General features: G+C 49.8%; 1 protein-coding gene across 1 annotated transcript; it reads left to right on the top strand.

The window, feature by feature from the left end:
- Positions 1-964: 964 nt before the first annotated feature.
- CARHSP1 (calcium regulated heat stable protein 1) lies at positions 965-17,088 on the top strand. Its single transcript, XM_015429114.1, has 4 exons — positions 965-979; positions 8,431-8,607; positions 12,506-12,628; positions 16,706-17,088. Exons 2-4 carry the CDS (start codon positions 8,450-8,452, stop codon positions 16,866-16,868), a joined length of 444 nt encoding a protein of 147 aa, XP_015284600.1. The 5' UTR covers positions 965-979; positions 8,431-8,449; the 3' UTR covers positions 16,869-17,088.
- Positions 17,089-18,615: the final 1,527 nt, after the last annotated feature.

Here is an 18,615-nt window from a genome sequence, read left to right as displayed (position 1 = left end):
CTAGGCGAACTAGGCATTTGCCTAGAGCGCCGGGCCCTGGATGGGGCGCCAAGCTGTGCCTCCCCCCCTCCTCCCCCCCTTTGGGGGCGGGGGGGGGGGGGGGCGGGGGGGGCAGCAGCAAAAGGGGGGCTGGCTCCAGGTTTCCAGGCCCCACCGGGAGGTTGGCATCTGCGCCAAAAGGCAGCCTCGCTTAGGGCGCAGAAACACCTCGAGCCAGCCCTGGATCCAACGTGGTTTTATCCTCACAACAACCCTGTGAGGTAAGTCGGGCTGAGAATGTGCCCAGCGAGCTTCCGTTGGCAGAGGGGGGATTTGAACCGGAGTTTGCCAGATCCTAACCCGACCTTTTACCCACTACACCACGCTGCCTGGCTTGGCAAACGTCAAGTACTCTGATTTAAACAAAGGGATAACATCTATCTGGGGCATAGTGTGTGGCTTTCTTGTCGCTCCAGGGGCTTTGCCGGCCGGCTAATTCTGCGGGCCTGAGCAGGCACTTTGTACAGAGATTGCTTCACTTATAATACTGGGTTGTGTGGCTGCACAACAAGACTTGTGGGTTTTTCCCTGTCGCCTCCCATAAATCTGGGAAAGCAGCCCTTGATGCTTGGCGGCAAAGCGGTGGGCTTCAAAACCCCGGAGTCGTTGGGGTATTTGTACAGGGATCTGCAACGTGGAATTCTTTTTCTGGTTCTCGAACAAAGGTTAAGGAGGAGGAGGATTTATACCCCACCCTTCACTCAGAGTCTCAGAGCGGCTCACAATCTTCTTCCCTTCCTCACCCCACAACAGACACCCTGTGAGGTAAGTGGGGCTGAGAGAGCTCTGAGAGAACTGCTCTTGAGAGAACAGCTCTGAGAGGACCGTGACTGACCCAAGGTCACCCGGCTGGCTGCATGTGGAGAAGTGGGGAAATCAAACCTGGTTCTCCAGATTAGAGTCCGCCGCTCATAACCAGTACCCCAAACTGGCTCTCAGGGTGAGGGTATAGTCTGAATTGGGACTGCTAGTGAAAATGGCATCGCCGTGTTCGCCACCCAAAATGGCATCTCCATCTTGTCTGTCTCATGATGCATAGTTCTGGTTGCCGCATTGTTCTAGCATTGGGAAAGGTGCAAAAAAAGAGCAACTAAAACGATTAAGGGGACGGAACTCCTTCCCTATGAAGAAAGGTGAAAGAGGTTAGGGCTCCAAGTTTAACTTGGAGAAATGACGGCTGAGGGGGTGACGTGATCGAGGTTTATAAAGTTATGCCTGGGATAGAGCAGGTCGAGAAAGAAGTCCTCTTCTCCCTTTCTCAAAAGACAAGGATTCGCCGGCACTCAAGGAAATTGCCGAGCAGTCGGGTTAGAACGGCTAAAAGGAAGTCCTTCTTCACCCAAAGAGTGATGAACATGTGGAATTCCCTGCTGGGGGAAGTGGTGGCGGTGGCACAGACAGCTTCAAGAGGGAATTGGATAAGCAGATGGAGCAGAGGTCCATCCGTGGCTCTCAGCCACAAGGTGTAGATGGGACACTCTGTCCTGGGCACCTGGATCTATGTCTGGGGCAGTGATGCTCTGTCTTTTGGGGGGGTTGGGGGGCCACAGTGGGAGGGCTTCTGGAGTTCTGGCTCTGCTGGTGGACCTCCTGATGGCCCCTGGGGTTTTGGCCACTGTGTGACACAGAGTGTCGGACTGGATGGGCCACTGGCCTGATCCAACATTGCTTCTCTTAGGTTCTTATGTTCATAGCATCACTGACCTGTCACGTGATTTCTTGCCCTGTACTATTGGCCACCTTGTGGAGGGTGAGCACCACTTGAGACTGGGGAGGGGGGGACTGGGTACAGGAGAAACTGAGCCCCAGAGGCAGAGGGACTTTGAAAGGACTTTTCTGGATCCTGTGGGAGAGAAAGTCACTGACTTGCGGTCACAGGCCAAGTGGAAAGTGCCCAAGGGATGGAGCTCTGGCCTGCCTGTATGCCGATCCCTAACCTTAAATACCCACAGATTGCCCCACGAGGATCATGCCAAACTGGGATTGCCCCTTTAGCCAGCTGCGTGTTCTTGCTTCGGGATTTCAGTTTGTATGTAGGTTGTGACCCCTTTTTGCAGGGGCAAAGTTGTTGTCGAAAGGCCCAAGAATCATGGCAACACTGGTCCTATAAGGATAGCTTCCTTTATCTGTAGGGCCATCTTTCCTCTAGGCGATATTGTAACCAGATGGATGGGGCAAAGAATGCAGGTGCCGAGTTTCAGCTCCTGGAGGATTGTCTGTTTCATGCTGGGCTTGGTTTGTTCATTTAATGTCAAGTTCCTAGTCCTTATGGTCGGGAAAGGACGCTTTAACATCGGAGAAGCCAGAGTTCTCTCTGGGTGGATATCTAGTTGCCTCCTTGGTGTAGCCAGTTTGGTGTAGTGGTTAAGTGCACGGACTCCAATCTGGGAGAGCCGGGTTTGATTCCCCCCTCCTCCACATGCAGCTGCTGGTGTGACCTTGGGTCAGTCACAAGTTCTCTCAGAGCTGTTCTCTCATGAGCAGTCCTCGAAAGAGCTCTCTCAGCCCCACTTACCTCACAGAGTGTCTGTTGTGGGGAAAGGAAGGGAAAGGAGACTGTAAGCCGCTCTGAGACTCCTTCGGGTAGTGAAGGGCGGGGTGTAAATCCAATCTCTTCTCTCCTCTTCTTCTCCTCTTTTAAGCTGGGAAAGTCCAAAAACCAAACGATAGGTAAATGTGGGAGATCTGTTTGTCATCTCTCCAGGTAGGGTTGCCAATCTCCAGGTGGTGGCTGGAGATCTTTAACCATTCTCTCCAGGTGACGGAGATCAGTGCTCCTGGGGGAAATGGCCACTTTGAAAGGTGGACTCCATTATGCCTTATCGAAGTCCCGTCCTCCCCAGGCTCTGCCTCCCAAATCTCCAGGTATTTCCAAACCTGGAGGTTGCAACCCTATCTCTGGGCATTTACTTTATAGTAATAAATAATAATTATCGAATGGCAGTGTGTGAAGAATCGCCAGGAGAGCCTAAGATTGTCTGGCAGCCAAAAGTTCTAGTTCTTTTAGTGTTATACACACTAGGTGGCAAGCTAGACTTTTTTTAAAGGCAAGACACGTTTCAGAGGTGGCTTGCCATTGCCTGCCTCGGTGTCACTACCCTGGTATTCCTTGGAGGTCGCCCTTCTCTGAAATCGATCCATGAGTCTTGGTCCAATTTGCAAGCTGAAGTACAAACAAACAAACAAACAAATCCTGGTGTGGGGGGAAGTTGCTGAGACGTCATCTTAAGAGACGCGACGCAACCAAGGCCTGGCCTATAAGAAACCACAGAAGTGGTACGGTTGTGGTGCCGTGGAAGAATCGACTGTCCCCCTTCGAAAGGGAGGCTCGTGGTTTTGAGTGCAGCCCTAGATTTTTAAAAGAGAGCCCTGCAAGTAGAAAGCAAGGGAGCGAGCAGAATGATAACCCTTTTTCTCACTGAGGAGCTAGTTTTCTACAGGAAGGTAGTTTTGTTTTTTAACATAAGGAAGCATTCAAACATGGGACTCCCCTTCTGCCAACAGAAGTCATCCCATTCTGTGCCCTCGGGGCTGCACCCCTTCACTCCCACCAAATTTTGTACGTGTGGATCTTTTATCCGAAAGAGGTAAACTTGCCTCCTTTGGGGTGGGTGGGATATCCGGTGCTTCTGAGTTTAAAAGTGGCATCCCATGTGGAAGATAAACTGCTGAAGGTTCTCTTGGCGGGGGAAGCTCTTCCAGAGGACAAGTCTTTTCCTACTTGGAGCTAGGGTTGCCAGGCTCCAGGTGATGCCTGGAGATCCCTGGGAATTACAAGTGGTCTCCAGGTTACAGAGCTCAGTTGCCCCTGGAGAAAATGGCTGCATCGGAAGGTGGAGAAGGTGTGAGCCGGAGGCTAAAAAACTGTGAGCTAGCTCACACTAACTCAGCTTAGAGGGAACACTGCCGGTCACCCCCATTCCCGTCCTGTAACAGCCTTGCGGTGGCAGAAAGGAATCCTGGCTTTTATTTCTGGCCTTAGGGGGCAGGGGAATCAGTCTGTGGGCAGGAACAATGGCTTTCTCTGGCCGTGTTGAGTTTCACGTGAGCAGGGCAGAGGGCGAGGGAACTGGATAAGCCGGGGCCCTGTGTTGTGAGTCAGCACCCATGCGCAGGCAGTTTGCCAGAGCGGCCTCAGTGCGTAAACAGCCCTGCGGAGGGAAGGAGGCGGTCAAGTCAATGTTTGTCCCCTGGTGTGTGTCTCTTCACCGGGAGTTTTGCAGACAACGACACCGCCCCCGGTCGGATGGGCGTGAGCACGTGCAACGCTCATGCAATCGCTGGCCTCTTGTTTTGCACAGTGGGGATTGTTTTGTTGTGGGCGTGAGCCACAAGATCAGGATGTTGTTGGCCACCTGTTGTCCTTTCTTTTCCCCTACAGTGTTGCCGGTAGCTTTGAGAAATGCCAGTTGGGACGAAACCTCTCCGGACACTTGAATGCTCACAGACAGATTTCTGTTTGGAACCAGGGGGCTTTCCATGTCTGTGGAGGCATCTCCTGAGCTTTGAGCTCTGGGATCATATACTTGTTTCTTTTTGCATACATATTTGTGTGTGTGTGTGTGTGTGTGTGTGTGTGTGAGAGAGAGAGAGAGAGAGAGAGAGAGAGAGTGCACCTTTTTTTAAAAACAACTTTTATTAGGATAATACACATTCACATTGTATCAACTTCAATATATATCCTTTTCTACTACTCCCCCCCTTTCATAGGCTTCCAACAGCGTTCCCACCACCAGTTCAAATCTTAGATTCTAACATGTTTCTAATCCTTTATCACATAGCTATAGGTAACAACCGTTCATATATTTATCATTATAAGTCTATTTCTTTTCTCTGTTACATTTCACTTAATAATTTTCAAAGCAAATCAGATTGTTTTTTACATCCCAATACTTCTCTAAATATTCCTTAAAATCCTTCCAGTCCGCAAAGAATTCTTCCGCCTCTAGACCTTTCAGCTTTCTTGTCATTTTGTCCATTTCTGCCATAAAAAGCAGTTTTCTAATCCATTCTTCTATGCCTGGGATTCTCTCCAGTTTCCAGTATTGAGCGTACACTATTCTTGCAGCTGCTATCATATACCACATTAATGTCCTTTTTGTCATGTTAACTTCTTTCATCTTTAAACCTAACAATAATATTTCTGGTTGTTTTTTAAATTTACTATTCGTTATCTTTTCCATTTCTACATGTATATCAGTCCAAAATTCTTTCGCTTTTTCACAGGTCCACCACATATGGTATAATGAACCTTCTATTTTTTTTACATTTCCAACACTTATTTGAAACATTACTATTCATATTTGCAATCTTTTTTGGCGTCGTATACCATCTATACATCATCTTATAACAATTTTCTTTTAAATTAATACATGTTGATATTTTCATTGCATTCCTCCACAAAAATTCCCATGATGACATAGATATTTCTTTATTCATATTGATTGCCCATTTTAACATATGCTCCTTTACCGAGAGAGAGTGCACCTTGAAGTCAAGGCGACCTCTGGTGACTGACCCCTACTGGGGGCCTGGAGGATATTCAGAGAGGTGGCTGAATAAAGCCTGCCCCCACCTCCAGCCTCTGGCATTCCAAGGAGGTCTCCCATCCAAGTACTTGCCGGAGTCGACCCTGCTTAGCTTCTGAGATCTGACGAGATCAGGCTTGCCTGGGCTATCCAGGTCAGGGTATATACTTGTTTCTTCTAAAAGCAAAACCAAGCACCGATGAATTTGAATTCACTGCCAGAGAATGTAGTGATGCCCACAGAAACAGACAGCTTTAAAAGAAGAAGAGAAGAGATTGGACTTATACCCTGCCCTTCACTACCCGAAGGAGTCTCAGAGCGGCTTACAATCTCCCTTCCCTTCCCCACCCCACAACAGACCCCTGTGAGATAGGTGGGGCTGAGAGAGCTCTCTCAAGGACTGCTCTTGAGAGAACAGCTCTGAAAGAACTTGTGACTGACTGAAGGTGACACCAGCAGCTGCATGTGGAGGAGTGGGGAACCAAACCCGGTTCTCCCAGATTAGAGTCTGTGCTCTTAACCACTACACCAAACTGGCTCTCAGGGGATTAGATAGATGCATGGAAGGTAGGTCTGTCAGTGGATACTAGTCATGGTGACTGAGGGGAACCTCCACATTCAGAGGCACTAATTCTCTGAATCCCAGAGCCAGGAGGCAACATCTGGGGAAGGCCTCAGCCTCTCTGCCCTCTTGTTGGCCCTCCAGAGGAACTGGTTGGCCGCTGTGTGAGGACTCACACACACAGCAGGGCTCTTCTTACATTCTTATGGTTTCGTGAGAGAGCAGGATAACTTCCTTTCATAGCCTGCGTGCATAAATGCAACTTAATCTGCATATTTTCCTCCATCTAAATTTGTGGTGTTTTCTTTAGCAGCTGCATCTGAAGACAATCCACCCTTGCCTGTCCAGACCTTTGTAACTAAAGGGCTGTTTTAATCTCCGAGACTGTCACACAAAGTCCTCTTCTGGAACATCCTTTCTGCTACAAGCGGTGTTTTTTCTTAGCTACTAGCGACGTTTTTTTAAAAAGCTATCAGTGGCTTTCTTTCTTCACCCAAAACAGGAGAATTCCTATCGTAGAGGAGAAACGTACGTTCCTTGCTAGGGTTCTGGCGGTACCCTCGGGGGCAACATTGGTGGCAGAAATGCCTATTCTTCCTGAAGGGATGTTGGTTCAGTGTAGTGGTTAGGAGTATGGACTCTAATCTGGGAGAACCGGGTTTGATTCCCCACTTCTGCACATGCAGCTGCTGGCATGACCTTGGGTCAGTCACAAGTTCTCTCAGAGATGTTCTCTCAGGGGCAGTTCTCAAGAGAGCTCTCTCAGCCCCACCTACCTCACAGGGTGTCTGTTGTGGGGAGGGGGAGGGAAAGGAGTTTGTAAGCCGCTCTGAGATTCCAAGTGAAGGGTGGGGTATAAATCCTCTTCTTCCTCTTCCTCTTCCTCTTCCTCTTCTTCTTCTTCTTCTCCTTCTCCTTCTCCTTCTCCTTCTCCTTCTCCTTCTCCTTCTCCTCCTCCTCCTCCTCCTCCTCCTCCTCCTCCTCCTCTCTGTTAATTTCCAGCCCTTCCATGATTCACCAAGTTAGGCGGGGCAGGGCTGATTCAACATTCGTCATGCTAAAGAGACCGCTTTAGATTTTGCACTTCGGCTACCTCAGGGAGGGCGGGAAATTGCTCCGCTGACAGGTGGCACGTCATTGTTTGCCAAAACGTTTGTGTAGAAAGCTGCTGCATAATTCATAAAACTGCTCCGCGTGGGAGCCGTATAGGAGGGGTCGCTTTGAATGCCTTCGCCTGAGATCTCCTCCTTGGATCCAGATGTGTGCCTCTGGGGGCGCTTTCCGTAACAATGGCAGAGAGGTGTTCATCTCTCTTAGCTGTTGGTGTTCGTACACGGGAGGGGTGCTGAATTGCTGGCCGAGGGTTTCAAGAACTACCCAGAATCAATAATCAAATCAAAGCTGCCCCTGACATATTGGCGGGAGCCCATTTGAAGCAGGGCGGGCATATTCTGAAGGTCTCGGCTGGCTGACGGGACAGTGTCTCTGCCGAAGGTAATCAAACTTCTCGCGCATCGAGTGTAAATTGCTGTGACTAACCATGACGATAGATTTCATCCTACATCGATGACTGAGGGGAAATGGACAGCATTGTCAACGGAAGCATCATTCTATGATTAAGAAACACGTTTCCCTCTTTATTACGTTGCTTGACTTGAGGCTGAAGCAAGTGGGTACGGTTGAGGGGAAGAGGATGAGGATGAGGAAGAGAAACTGGATTTATACCCTGCCCTCCACTACCCGAAGGAGTCTCAGAGCGGCTTACAATATCCTTTCCCTTCCTCTCCCCACAACAGACACCGAGGTAGGTAGAGTTGAGAGAGTTCTTTTGAGGACTGCTCTTGAGAGAACAGCTCTGAGAGAACTTTGACCCAAGGTCACGCCAGAGGCTGCATGTGGAGGAGTGGGGAATCAAGCCCGGTTCTCCCAGATTAGAGTCCACGCTCCTAACCATGACACCAAACTGGCTCTCAGAGAGGATTCCCTTCTTGAAACACCATGAAAGGCTGCTCTAGGGTAGAGGTCCAAGGATTGTTTTTTTGTTATGTCTCACAAACGTACACTCCAGGAAAGTGGGGGGAGTGTTGAGGTTGAACATTTGGGGAAACTTCCTAACAATAAGAGCCGTTTTGGGAATGGAGCCGATTGCTGAGGCAGCGGTGAGCCGTCCCACACATCTTTGGACACGCTCTAGCTTTGGGTAGCCTTGAGCCAGGGGGGTTGGACTAGATGGCGTCTAGGGAGCCCCTTCCAGCTGCAGGATTCTAGCTTTGTTAAGGCACGTTGGTCTTCCCCCCTTAGATCTTCCTCGGGACCAAGAATGTCTTCGGAGTCAGCTTCCCCAGGCGAGCGCTCCCCATTGCCAGGGCCCCTCAGGCTCCCGGAAGGCCGCCGGGTGAGGGAGCGTTCCCCTTCTCCAATGCGGGGCTATCTCATCCCCAGCCCGCTTCCAACCCGGAGGACTCGGACGTATTCTGCGTAAGTACAAAAGGCTGTTGTAGGTTACCGGGCACCTGGAGATCTCCTGCTATTAAATCTGTCTCCAGAGGACCGAGATCGGCTCACCTGGAGAGAATGGCCGCTTTGGAAGGTGGACTCTTATGGCAGTATACCCCACTAAAGCCCCTTTTCCCCCCTCCCCAAACCCCCTCCTCCTCAAGCTCCACCCCCCCCAATCTCCGGGTATTTCCCAACCCAGAGATGGCGATCTTATAGTAGACGTGTCACGCAGGGCTCGTTTTGTAGCAGGTACTCATTTGCATATTAAGCGACACACCCCTAATGTAGCCAATCCTCCAAGAGCTTACAGTAGCTCCTGTAAGCTCTGTAAGCTCTTGGAGGATTGGCTACATTAGGGGTGTGTCGCCTAACAGGCAAAGGGGTTCCTGCTACAAAAAGAGCCCGCCATCTTGTTTCCCCCCCACACACTTCAAATTTCCACTTATACGATTTGGCATCGTCTACTCTCAGATCCCGCTTTTACAACCCGCTGTGGCACCCTCGTGTCTGTTCACCGCTGCCACAAGGGGAGGCGCTGCAGTGTTCCTTGTAAGCTGTGCCAGGGGGTGCCAGCGCACACAATTTTGGCTGCCTGATCAGGGATTTTAGCTTCTGTTCACACGGATGGAGGACAGGGGCACCGCCTTCTGGGGCACGTAGAATTGGACCCCCCAGTCCAATCTTTTTTGAAACTTGGGAGGTTTTTTGAGGAGGGGCACCAGCGGCTGGGGACATCCATTATCCTGGTGCCGAACCCATTCAGTGACTTCATTAGCAATCCTCTTTGGTTAGGGTTGCCAACCCCCAGTTGGGGGCAGGGGATCCCCTGGTTTGGAGTCCCTCCCCCTGCTTCAGGACTGTCAGAAAGCAGGGGGGGGAATGGCCACTGGGCACTCCATTATACTCTATGGGAACCAGTCCCCATAGGGTATAATGGAGAATTAATCCGTGGGTATTTGGAGCTCAGTGGGGGGAAGCTGTTTTTTTGAAGTAAAGGAACCGATTTTTCAGCATAGCTGGTGGTGCCTTTCCTGGGGAACCCCCCCCCCCAAGTTTCAAAAAGGTTGGACCAGGGGGTCCAATGCTATGTGCTCCAAAAGAAAATGCCCCCTATCCTCCATTATCTCCAATGGTGGGAAAGAAGAAGAAGAAGAAGAGATTGGATTTATACCCCGCCCTTCACTACCCAAAGGTGTCTCAGAGCGGCTTACAAACTCCTCTCCCTTCCCCTCCCCACAACAGACACCCTGTGGGGTGGGTGGGGCTGAGAGAACTCTGACACAAACTGCTCTTTTTCAAGGACAGCTGTGCCAGAGCTTGCGACTGACCCAAGGTCACATCAGCAGGTGCAAGTGGAGGAGTGGGGAATCAAACCCGGTTCTCCCAGATTAGAGTCCGCACACTTAACCACTACACCAAACTGGCTCATTTAAAATGAATGCTTTGAGAAGGAATGCTTAAATGTGTCGGCCAGAATTCCCTTCCGGCTTGTCGGCCTCACCTGGCAACCGTCGTGACATCACAAAAGTGATGTCACATCCTGGCCCCGCCCCGAAGACTCTTGGCTCCACCCCCAAAGTCCCCAGATATTTCCTGAGTCAGACCTGGCAATTCTATTTTTGGTGTGTGTGTGTAGGTGTGTGTGTGTTGCCGGAAAGTGTGTAGCTCAATTTGTAGGGCCCTGACCCCATAAGAATGGGAGCACCAGCAACTGGCCACCTGCCCGCCCATGTCACAATAGCATCCAGACCAAAAGGTCAAAACTGTAGGGCGTGCAAGGGAGGGACAGGTGGGGAGGTGAAAAGGCATGGAAGAGACCCAGGGAAACGCCTGGTGGGGCCTGTAGACAGGGACGCTTCCCTTTCCCCCCACATTGGGCTGGTTCCTTCATGGAATCAGAAGCCGTTTCGACCAGTACCTCAAGGTGAGGCAGCCAGCCAGACTGGTCACAGAGGCATGGTCGGGGCATCATCGAAGGCCTCCTGGGTGAGAGGGCGGCCTGGTGATGCCTTCCCATCAGGGGCCCTGCAGCTAGGGTTGCCAAGTGAAACAATCGCCGCAGCAGGGGGACTCCCGGCTTGCGGCTTGAGTCCGAGGGAAAACCATAGAGTTTTCCCTCGGATGGTCGTGGCCCGCCCCCAGCGTGCCCGGCGGCGTCACATCACTTTCTGGTGACGTGCATGTGGGGGTGGGGTTCCCCCCCCCGGACCCGCCCCGCCGCCGGCGGGGAACGGGCCTCTGGGGCGGGGGTTTCCCCGCACCCCGGGGGGACTTGGCAAGCCTAGATGCAGTTCTGGTCACCGTATCTCGAAAAGGACATCACAGCACTGGGGAAAGAACTGAGGAGGGCAACCAAGATGATTCAGGGGTTGGGGCGCCTGCCCTAGGAGGAAAGGCTGAAGCGTCTGGGACTTTTCAGTTTAGAAAAGAGACGAGTGGGGGGGGGGGAACGGGACAGGAGAGAGGGTTGTCAAATTATGCACAGGGTGGAGAGAGGGGACAAAGAGAACCTTTCCCCCCTCTCCCAAAAGAGTAGAAGTCGAGGGCATCCAGTGAAGGTGATGGGCAGTAAGTTCAGGACAGACAAAAGGAAAGACTTCTTTACACGGAGGGTGCGTTCAGACGGGGCATTTGCAACGGAATAGGTGCCGGTTGCAATCGGTGAACCCTAACACGTAGAACACCTGCCTTCCGTCCCTAACCGTTGCAAAGCCCTTTAAACCGTTGTACTCTGCCACTAGGTCCCCAAGTGGTGGTATCCTGAGTACAACGGTTGTAATCGGTTTACCCCCGTCTGATCGCTCTCCACCGGTGTCTAGCCACTTCCGTTCGGAAGCCCGAGGCTTCCGATTTTCGCCCGCCATATTTTTTTTAGGTTGCCGATATGCGCTTGGGCGAAGCTTCTCCCCGGCGTTTGTTTTTTTAAAAAAGAAAAGGCCCTTAGTTTAACGTTTCGGAGGAGTCTGGGACTTCAGGGAGGCCAGTTTGGGCTTTAAACTTTAAAGGTAAGTCCTTACCTTTAAACTTTAAATGTAATACGGGGTGTTTTGAGCATGCGCAAAGATCGCCATTCTGTGGATGGCTGCCTATGCGCATGCTCAAAGTGAGTTTTTTAAAATAAAAACACGCCGACGCCCGCAGCATGTGAACGGGCATACAGCGATGGGCTCCGCTGTGAGGGAGGTAAGTGTGATCGCGTTTCAGTCGGCATAAACTGCACTGGTTCCAACCGGTACAGTTTATGCCGGCTGAAACGCCCCGTCTGAACGCACCCGGAGAGTGGTTAGAATGTGGCATTCGCTGCCAGAGGACTGAGCGATGGCCATAGGAATAAACAGCTTTAAAAGGGGATTGGCTAGATTTATGGAGGATACGTCTAGCAGTGGCTGCTAGCCATAGTGGCTGAGGGGAACCTCCACATTCAGAGGCAGTCAACCTCTGAATCCCAGAGCCAGGAGGCGACATCAGGGGAAGGCCTCAGCCTCTGTGTCCTGTTGTTGGCCCTCCAGAGGAACTGGTTGACCACTGTGAGACAGGAGGCTGGAGATGGACCCACACTGGTCTGATCCAGCAGGGCTCTTCTGGTGTTCTTATCAGGGGAAGGCCTCGGCCTCTCTGCCCTGTTTTTGGCCCTCCAGAGGAACTGGTTGGCCCCTGTGTGAGACAGGAGGCTGGACAAGATGGACCCACACTGGTCTGATCCAACAGGGCTTATGTTCTTATGAATGCAGCTGGTTTGCAGCTTGGTAGATGTCTGGTTTGGCTCTTTCTTGACTCTATGGCACAATCTGGGGGGGGAACACACAAATCACCTGGCCACCTGCCCCGTCACTCCTTTTTTTTGGACACCTTCTGGACTTTCTTTTGTCCCTTTCAGGACAGCGAGGGCTTTGGAAGGGCCCACCTACAAGGGGACCTGCAAGTGTTTCTGCCGCTCCAAGGGCCACGGCTTCATCACCCCTGAGAACGGCGGGCCGGATATTTTCGTGCACATTTCTGAGTGAGTCTTCTGCACGGGGGTGGGAATCGAGTTCAGATCCTCCGCAGATTTTGCGGAATGCAAAATGTCCGGGGTGTTCCTGACTTTAGCGGCCAGTGCTGTTTCCATTTGGAGATGTCTAGCGCTGCCAACCTCCAGGTGGTCAAAAGCAAGACAGGCTTTGGTGCGAATATAATAGAATAAATGAGCTCGCCAAAGAAAATCACTCTTCTGTCATTTTAACACAGTTGTACTTATATAACAAATTTCCTGTATTAAACAACATTCATTCTTGTGTGGAGTGCATTTCATGGACATAAGCAAAGCCAGTAAACAGTAACATAAATACAATACAAAACAATGCAAAATCTTGATGTCGTTGTTCTTAACACTGTTTTGGCTCTGATCCTGGAATGTTTGTTCTTTACGACATCCTAACAAAGCTGTGAAGTGTACCGAGCAGACTGAAAAGTCCTCGTTTTTCAAGTTCCCGAACAGTAATTATCACTCCTTCATTTGGAAACACGTGGATCCAAGAAATGTAAGAGATAAAGAGTGTTGGTGTTTGTCACCAATCTCTTGACGTAGCGCTAGCAGGAACGACAATAATGTGGATCGACGCAACCTCTTTCTAATGTCTTCCCAAAGCTCTTTTCAGTCTGCACTTCACACAAGAATGAATGTTGTTTAATACAAGGAAATTTGTCATAGAAGTACAGCTAAGTGTGTTAAAATGATAGAGGAGTGGTTTTCTTTGGTGAGCTTATTTTTCCTAACCTCCAGGTGGTGGCGTGCAGATCCCCTGGGATGATAACTGATCTCTGCAGTTTCCCCTGGAGAAAACGGCTGCTTTGGGAGGTGGACTCTATGGCTGTTTTGGGGCAGGAACGCACAGGAACGGAGTTCCGGCTGGCTCCTGAGTTGGCCACGCCCAGCAGGAGCTCATTAGCATAATAGGCCACACCCAATAGCAGAAACTCATTAGGATTGGCTACATTAGGGATGTGTGGCCTAACATGCAAAGGCGTTCCTGCTACAAAAAAAGCTCTGGGTTTTGACAACAAACAAGGTAAACAGAATAAGAAGCAAACGGTGGGTGTGGCTGGATGACCACACTTCTGGTAACATGGGTGTGGCCTAATATGCTAATGAGCTGTACTGTCCGGGGTGTGGCCTAATATGCTAATGAGTCCCTGCTGAGCTTTTTCTGCCAAAAAAGCCCTGGTGGACTCTATGGCAGTGTACCCCACTGAAGTCTCTTCCCTCCCCAAACTCCGCCCTCCTCAGGCTCCACCCCCAAAATCTCCAGCTATTTCCCAATCTGGAGCTGGTAAAACTAGGAAGCTCCCAGTTACTGGTGTACCTTCTCCCTTCGCAGGATCAAATGGTGGTCATTGTGTTTCCCAACCACGCTAATGAAATTGGGTAGAATCCTTACTGTCAACATGGGCTTTGTTTCTTTGACTGCAGTCACACACACTAAATAACCCACTTTCGGTTTGGTGCAGTGGTGAGGAGCGCAGACTCTAATCTGGGAGAACCGGGTTTGGTTCCCCACTCCTCCACATGCAGCTGCTGGTGTGACCTTGGGACAGTCACAAGTTCCCCCAGAGCTGTTCCTGAAAGAGCTCTCTCAGCCCCACCTGCCTCACAGGGTGTCTGTTGTGGGGAGGGGAAGGGCAAGGAGATTATAAATTGCTCTGAGACTCTGAGTGAAGGATGGGGTATAAATCTGGGGGGGAAATCCACTTTCAATGCACTTTCCAACTGGATTTTGCCAGTTCACACAGTAAAATCCTGTTGAATTGGATTCAATCCACCCTAAAGTGGATTGAAAGTGGATTATTTTTTTTGTGTGTGTGATCACAGCCTCTGTGTTATAAAAATGCAGCTTTATGTAAAAATGGTGTCAAATGTGCCATAATTACCACCCCTCTCCAAATAACGAACGCCAGCAACAAAAAAAGACTGACGGGGCTCACTTATAAGAAACAGACCTTTGAATTCATCCCAACGGAATATACCCATTTGAGTGGCTGGTTTTAATTAGTAGACTTATTAATTGGCAGGGACCAATTTTCTTTGATGGGCTTAACCCCCTCCCCCCCCCCCGCCCCGTGATATACTCTTCATCTATAGGGAGGGGTGTCTGTGTGCTTTAACAGAGGTGCTTTAAAAATCAACTCCACCCCCCCCCCCAGCCCTCTGCACAACTGCCCTAAATAAGCTCATGGCCATAGATATGATGTTTCAATTATCCAGGGATAGCTACCCAATAACTCATTTTGGTTTCAAACTTGCTTACGCATCGGGAGGATGAATCCAAGTGAAGTGGATTGAAACTCGTTGTCCCCCCCCCCCCCCCCCCGCCCCGTGATATACCCTTCATCTATAGGGAGGGGTGTCTGTGTGCTTTAATAGAGGTGCTGTTAAAATCAATCCTCCATCTGGGGCAACTTGAAGTTGGGTACCGTCCAGGACAAACTGTACCCACTGGACTCTGCTTCGGATCCTGGGCATATTTCATCTTGGGACACATCACGGAATCCATCTTTGAGATCCACAAATGGCACAACCAACACATCGCTGAGAACCTCAGCCTCCAGGGTTTTGAAACGCAAATCATGTTTCTAGTCTAAGAGGGGGGCCCTGTATGGAGAGATGATAGCAATACTTCCGGGGTCTTCGCCTCCCATTGATTCGTCCCGGGGCAGGGAATTAACTTCCCACCCCAGCCCCAGTTTCCTGCCACTGAGGAATTGAGGAGTTGGGAGGGAAAAACTGGTCTCCGCTTTGTGACACTCTAGGAACTTCTTACCACAGAGACTAAGGCAGGCAGCCTAGAGAGTCACCTGGGAGAGACATCACATCCTCTCCAAACTCCACCCTCCCCAGACACTGCCCCCCCCAACCTCCCCAACATTTGCTAAGGCAGAGTTGGGATTCCAAACCCAAACTCAAGAGTCCCGTTTTTACATGCTTGTATGCTTCGAATAAGGATTTTTGACATCCAGTGGTTCCAGCTATCCAAATGGTTTGCAGCTTAAACGAGAACATATTTCAAAATCTGAATCCAGTGGCACCTCTGAGACCGACAAAGTTTAATTCTGTGCACACACACGGAAGCTTAGAGCCAGAATTAAACTTTGTTGGTCTTAGAGGTGCCACTGGACTAAGACTTTGTTCTGTCACTTCAGACCAACAAGGCAACCCTTGTTTCAAACGCGTTTGCGTGGTTTCTCAGTGGAAGCCATTTTTTTAAAAAATATTTTTTATTATTTTCTCAAGGGAAATGTGATACAGAAGGGAAAAAGGGGAGGGGGGAAATATACATTCCACAAGTTTGTTAAATATCATGAATTGTTACATACAACAAGTAAAATCACATATATTACCAGGGCTATTTTTGGGCAGGAACGCACAGGAACGGAGTTCCGGCTGGCTTCAGAGTTGGCCACGCCCACTACAGCCAAAACCTTTGTGTGCGTGGCTACAGAGGGAAGGCCTGGAGAGTGACACACACACCCCGGTGACTCCGAGGTGGGCAGGCCGGGGGGGGCTGGAAGGATCAGGGAGACATTTAAATGCCTCCCCATGCCTTCCCCGGCCTGTCCAAGGGCTGGCTTGCCCGGGCTATCCGCAGCCGCGGGGTGTGGCCTAATATGCTAATGAGTTTCTGCTGTTGGGTGTGGCCTATTATGCTAATGAGTTCCTGCTGGGATTTTCCCCCCCTACAAAAAAAGCCCTGTATATTACCAAATGTATCACATAATTCAAATATAGAAACAATTAATAAAGCATCCATTTTACAGAATGTTGGGTTAGATTCTCCCTTTAAGGAATAACAAAAACCCTCCTAAAATTAGTAATAATATATTGACGATAAAAGAAAATACGTCTTTAACAGTTGAACAAGTTTCTATACCAAAAACCTAAATATTGTCTTAATTGTTTATCTAAATCTGAATTTTATTCTTACTGATTATTTAAACATATTAATGGAATACAAAATAAAATACTGAGATTTTAATCGATATCTTCATCATCTTTAACCTTGTGATTAAAGCAGAAACCTTGTGGTCTGTTTCCCTCTGACAGCATCGAAGGGGAATACGTCCCGGTGTCTGGCGACGAGGTCACTTACAAGGTGTGCCCCATCCCGCCCAAGAATGAGAAACTGCAGGCCGTGGAGGTGGTCATCACCCACCTAGCGCCCGGGACGAAACACGAGACGTGGTCAGGGCACGTGATCAGCTCCTAGAGGGTGCCTCTGACGGAGCCACGTCGACTGGGGACACGCGAGGAAGATCGTCCGACGACAACAGAGAAGGACTTAAAGTCTGACAAATGAGCTTTCTGTATATTGAGTGAGGTGAAACATTATAACAGGGGTCAAAAGATGGCCGTATAACCCCTTTTCTTTTGTGTGTGTGTGTGTTTCCCCCCCACTGTAAACGATATTCTCAGAATGAAAAGACACGAAGAAATTTTCCCCCACTGTAAACAATATTCTCAGAATGAAAAGACACGAAGAAAAGGTGGTGAGGGTGGCAGAAATGTCGTGTGTGTGTGATTTCCACCAACACAACCTCTGGGTTTTGCGTCCATCAACCTAAAATTTGTTGAGTTCACTCCGGTGAGCTTAAGCAGTCGATTGTCCGTCCCAGCAGCGATCTGGAGGGAGGAAGGCGGGATTCCTTGCTCCAAAGTCTCCTCTGCCTTTGTGAAACCGGAAACGGTTTCTCAATATCACTCTTTTCCGTGCCTTGCAAGCTTCTAGGCCCGAGCGGTATCCGTGACGACGATGCCGAGGAAAACCCCTGAGCCGGCAGGAATGTTTCACTTCTCTGCTTTGTGCCTGAATTTCCTTTTTGCAAAAGCGCAAATGCTCCCTTCCCTTGACTTAGCCGCGATATAAAAGTTTTGCAAAAACAGCTGAATGTCTGGAATGGGTTGGTTGGAGTTGTGAGCGGAAGAAACGGTGTTTTTGAATTGCTTTCCAAGAAGGAATTTTTAGGTCTGTAGATAACACAACCAGGACTCTCTGCCCCAACCGGGACAGAGCCTAGAATCCTTGTTTTCAGATGGCAAAATATCGCTAGCCTTTTCATGTCTATATATGCTTAACTTAGAATGAAATTCCCACTTCCGGGAGGCTTGGTAGAGAAACCCGATTCACTTTCATTTCAGGGCTGATTTTGGTTGACTTAATTCTTTTTTTGTCTGATAAAGTGTTTGTTCCTTTCTAAGACTCCTCAGTTGGATACTTTTGGGACAGAAGCTATTAAAAGTTTGGAATCGAGCCTGCTTCTTGGAATGGTATCAAAGGGTCCCTGAACTGTCTGTGCAGATTCATGTATTAAAAATGAGCTCAACATGTCACATCCTGGCTGGTAAATTACAGAGAAAAAGATCCCTGCAAGTCAGCTGTCGCCTGTTTGCAGTCTGCATGTTCAGAGCCAGTTTTGCGTAGTGGTTAAGAGTGGCAGGCTCTAATCTGGGAGAACCGGGTTTGATTCCCCACGCCTCCACATGCAGCTGCTGGTGTGACCTTGGGTCAGTCACAAGTTCTTTCAGAGCTGTCGTCTCAAGGGCGGTCCTTGAAAGAGCTCTCTCAGCCCCGCCGACCTCACAGGGTGTTTGTTGTGCGGAATGGAAGGAAAAGGAGATTGTAAGCCACTCTGAGACTCCTTCGGGTAGTGAAGGGCGGGGTATAAATCCAATCTCTCCTCTTCTTCCCTTCCCCCCACCTTAGCATGGTATGCTAGCTTTCTGCATTCAGGGAGAAATCCCAAAGCATTGGCCCCTCCGCCTGCGTGATGGCTTTGATCCACCACACATTCACTCATGTGAACCTGGGACTCTAAGAATTCAACCTTTGCGGCGGTCAGGGTGACATTGGCCCTTGATCTGAGATCCGAAGGGAGCGTAACTTGGCTAGCGACGCGTTGGGGGGGGGGGGAATTGCGCAATTTAAAATTCCCGACTGAAGGCTGGGTTAAATTGGG

Source organism: Gekko japonicus, unplaced genomic scaffold, assembly GCF_001447785.1.
Source record: "Gekko japonicus isolate JY-2015 unplaced genomic scaffold, Gekko_japonicus_V1.1 scaffold2101, whole genome shotgun sequence".
NCBI lineage: Eukaryota > Metazoa > Chordata > Lepidosauria > Squamata > Gekkonidae > Gekko > Gekko japonicus.
Note: the sequence above shows the minus strand (reverse complement) of the source record. Positions and strands in the feature narration are given on the sequence as shown.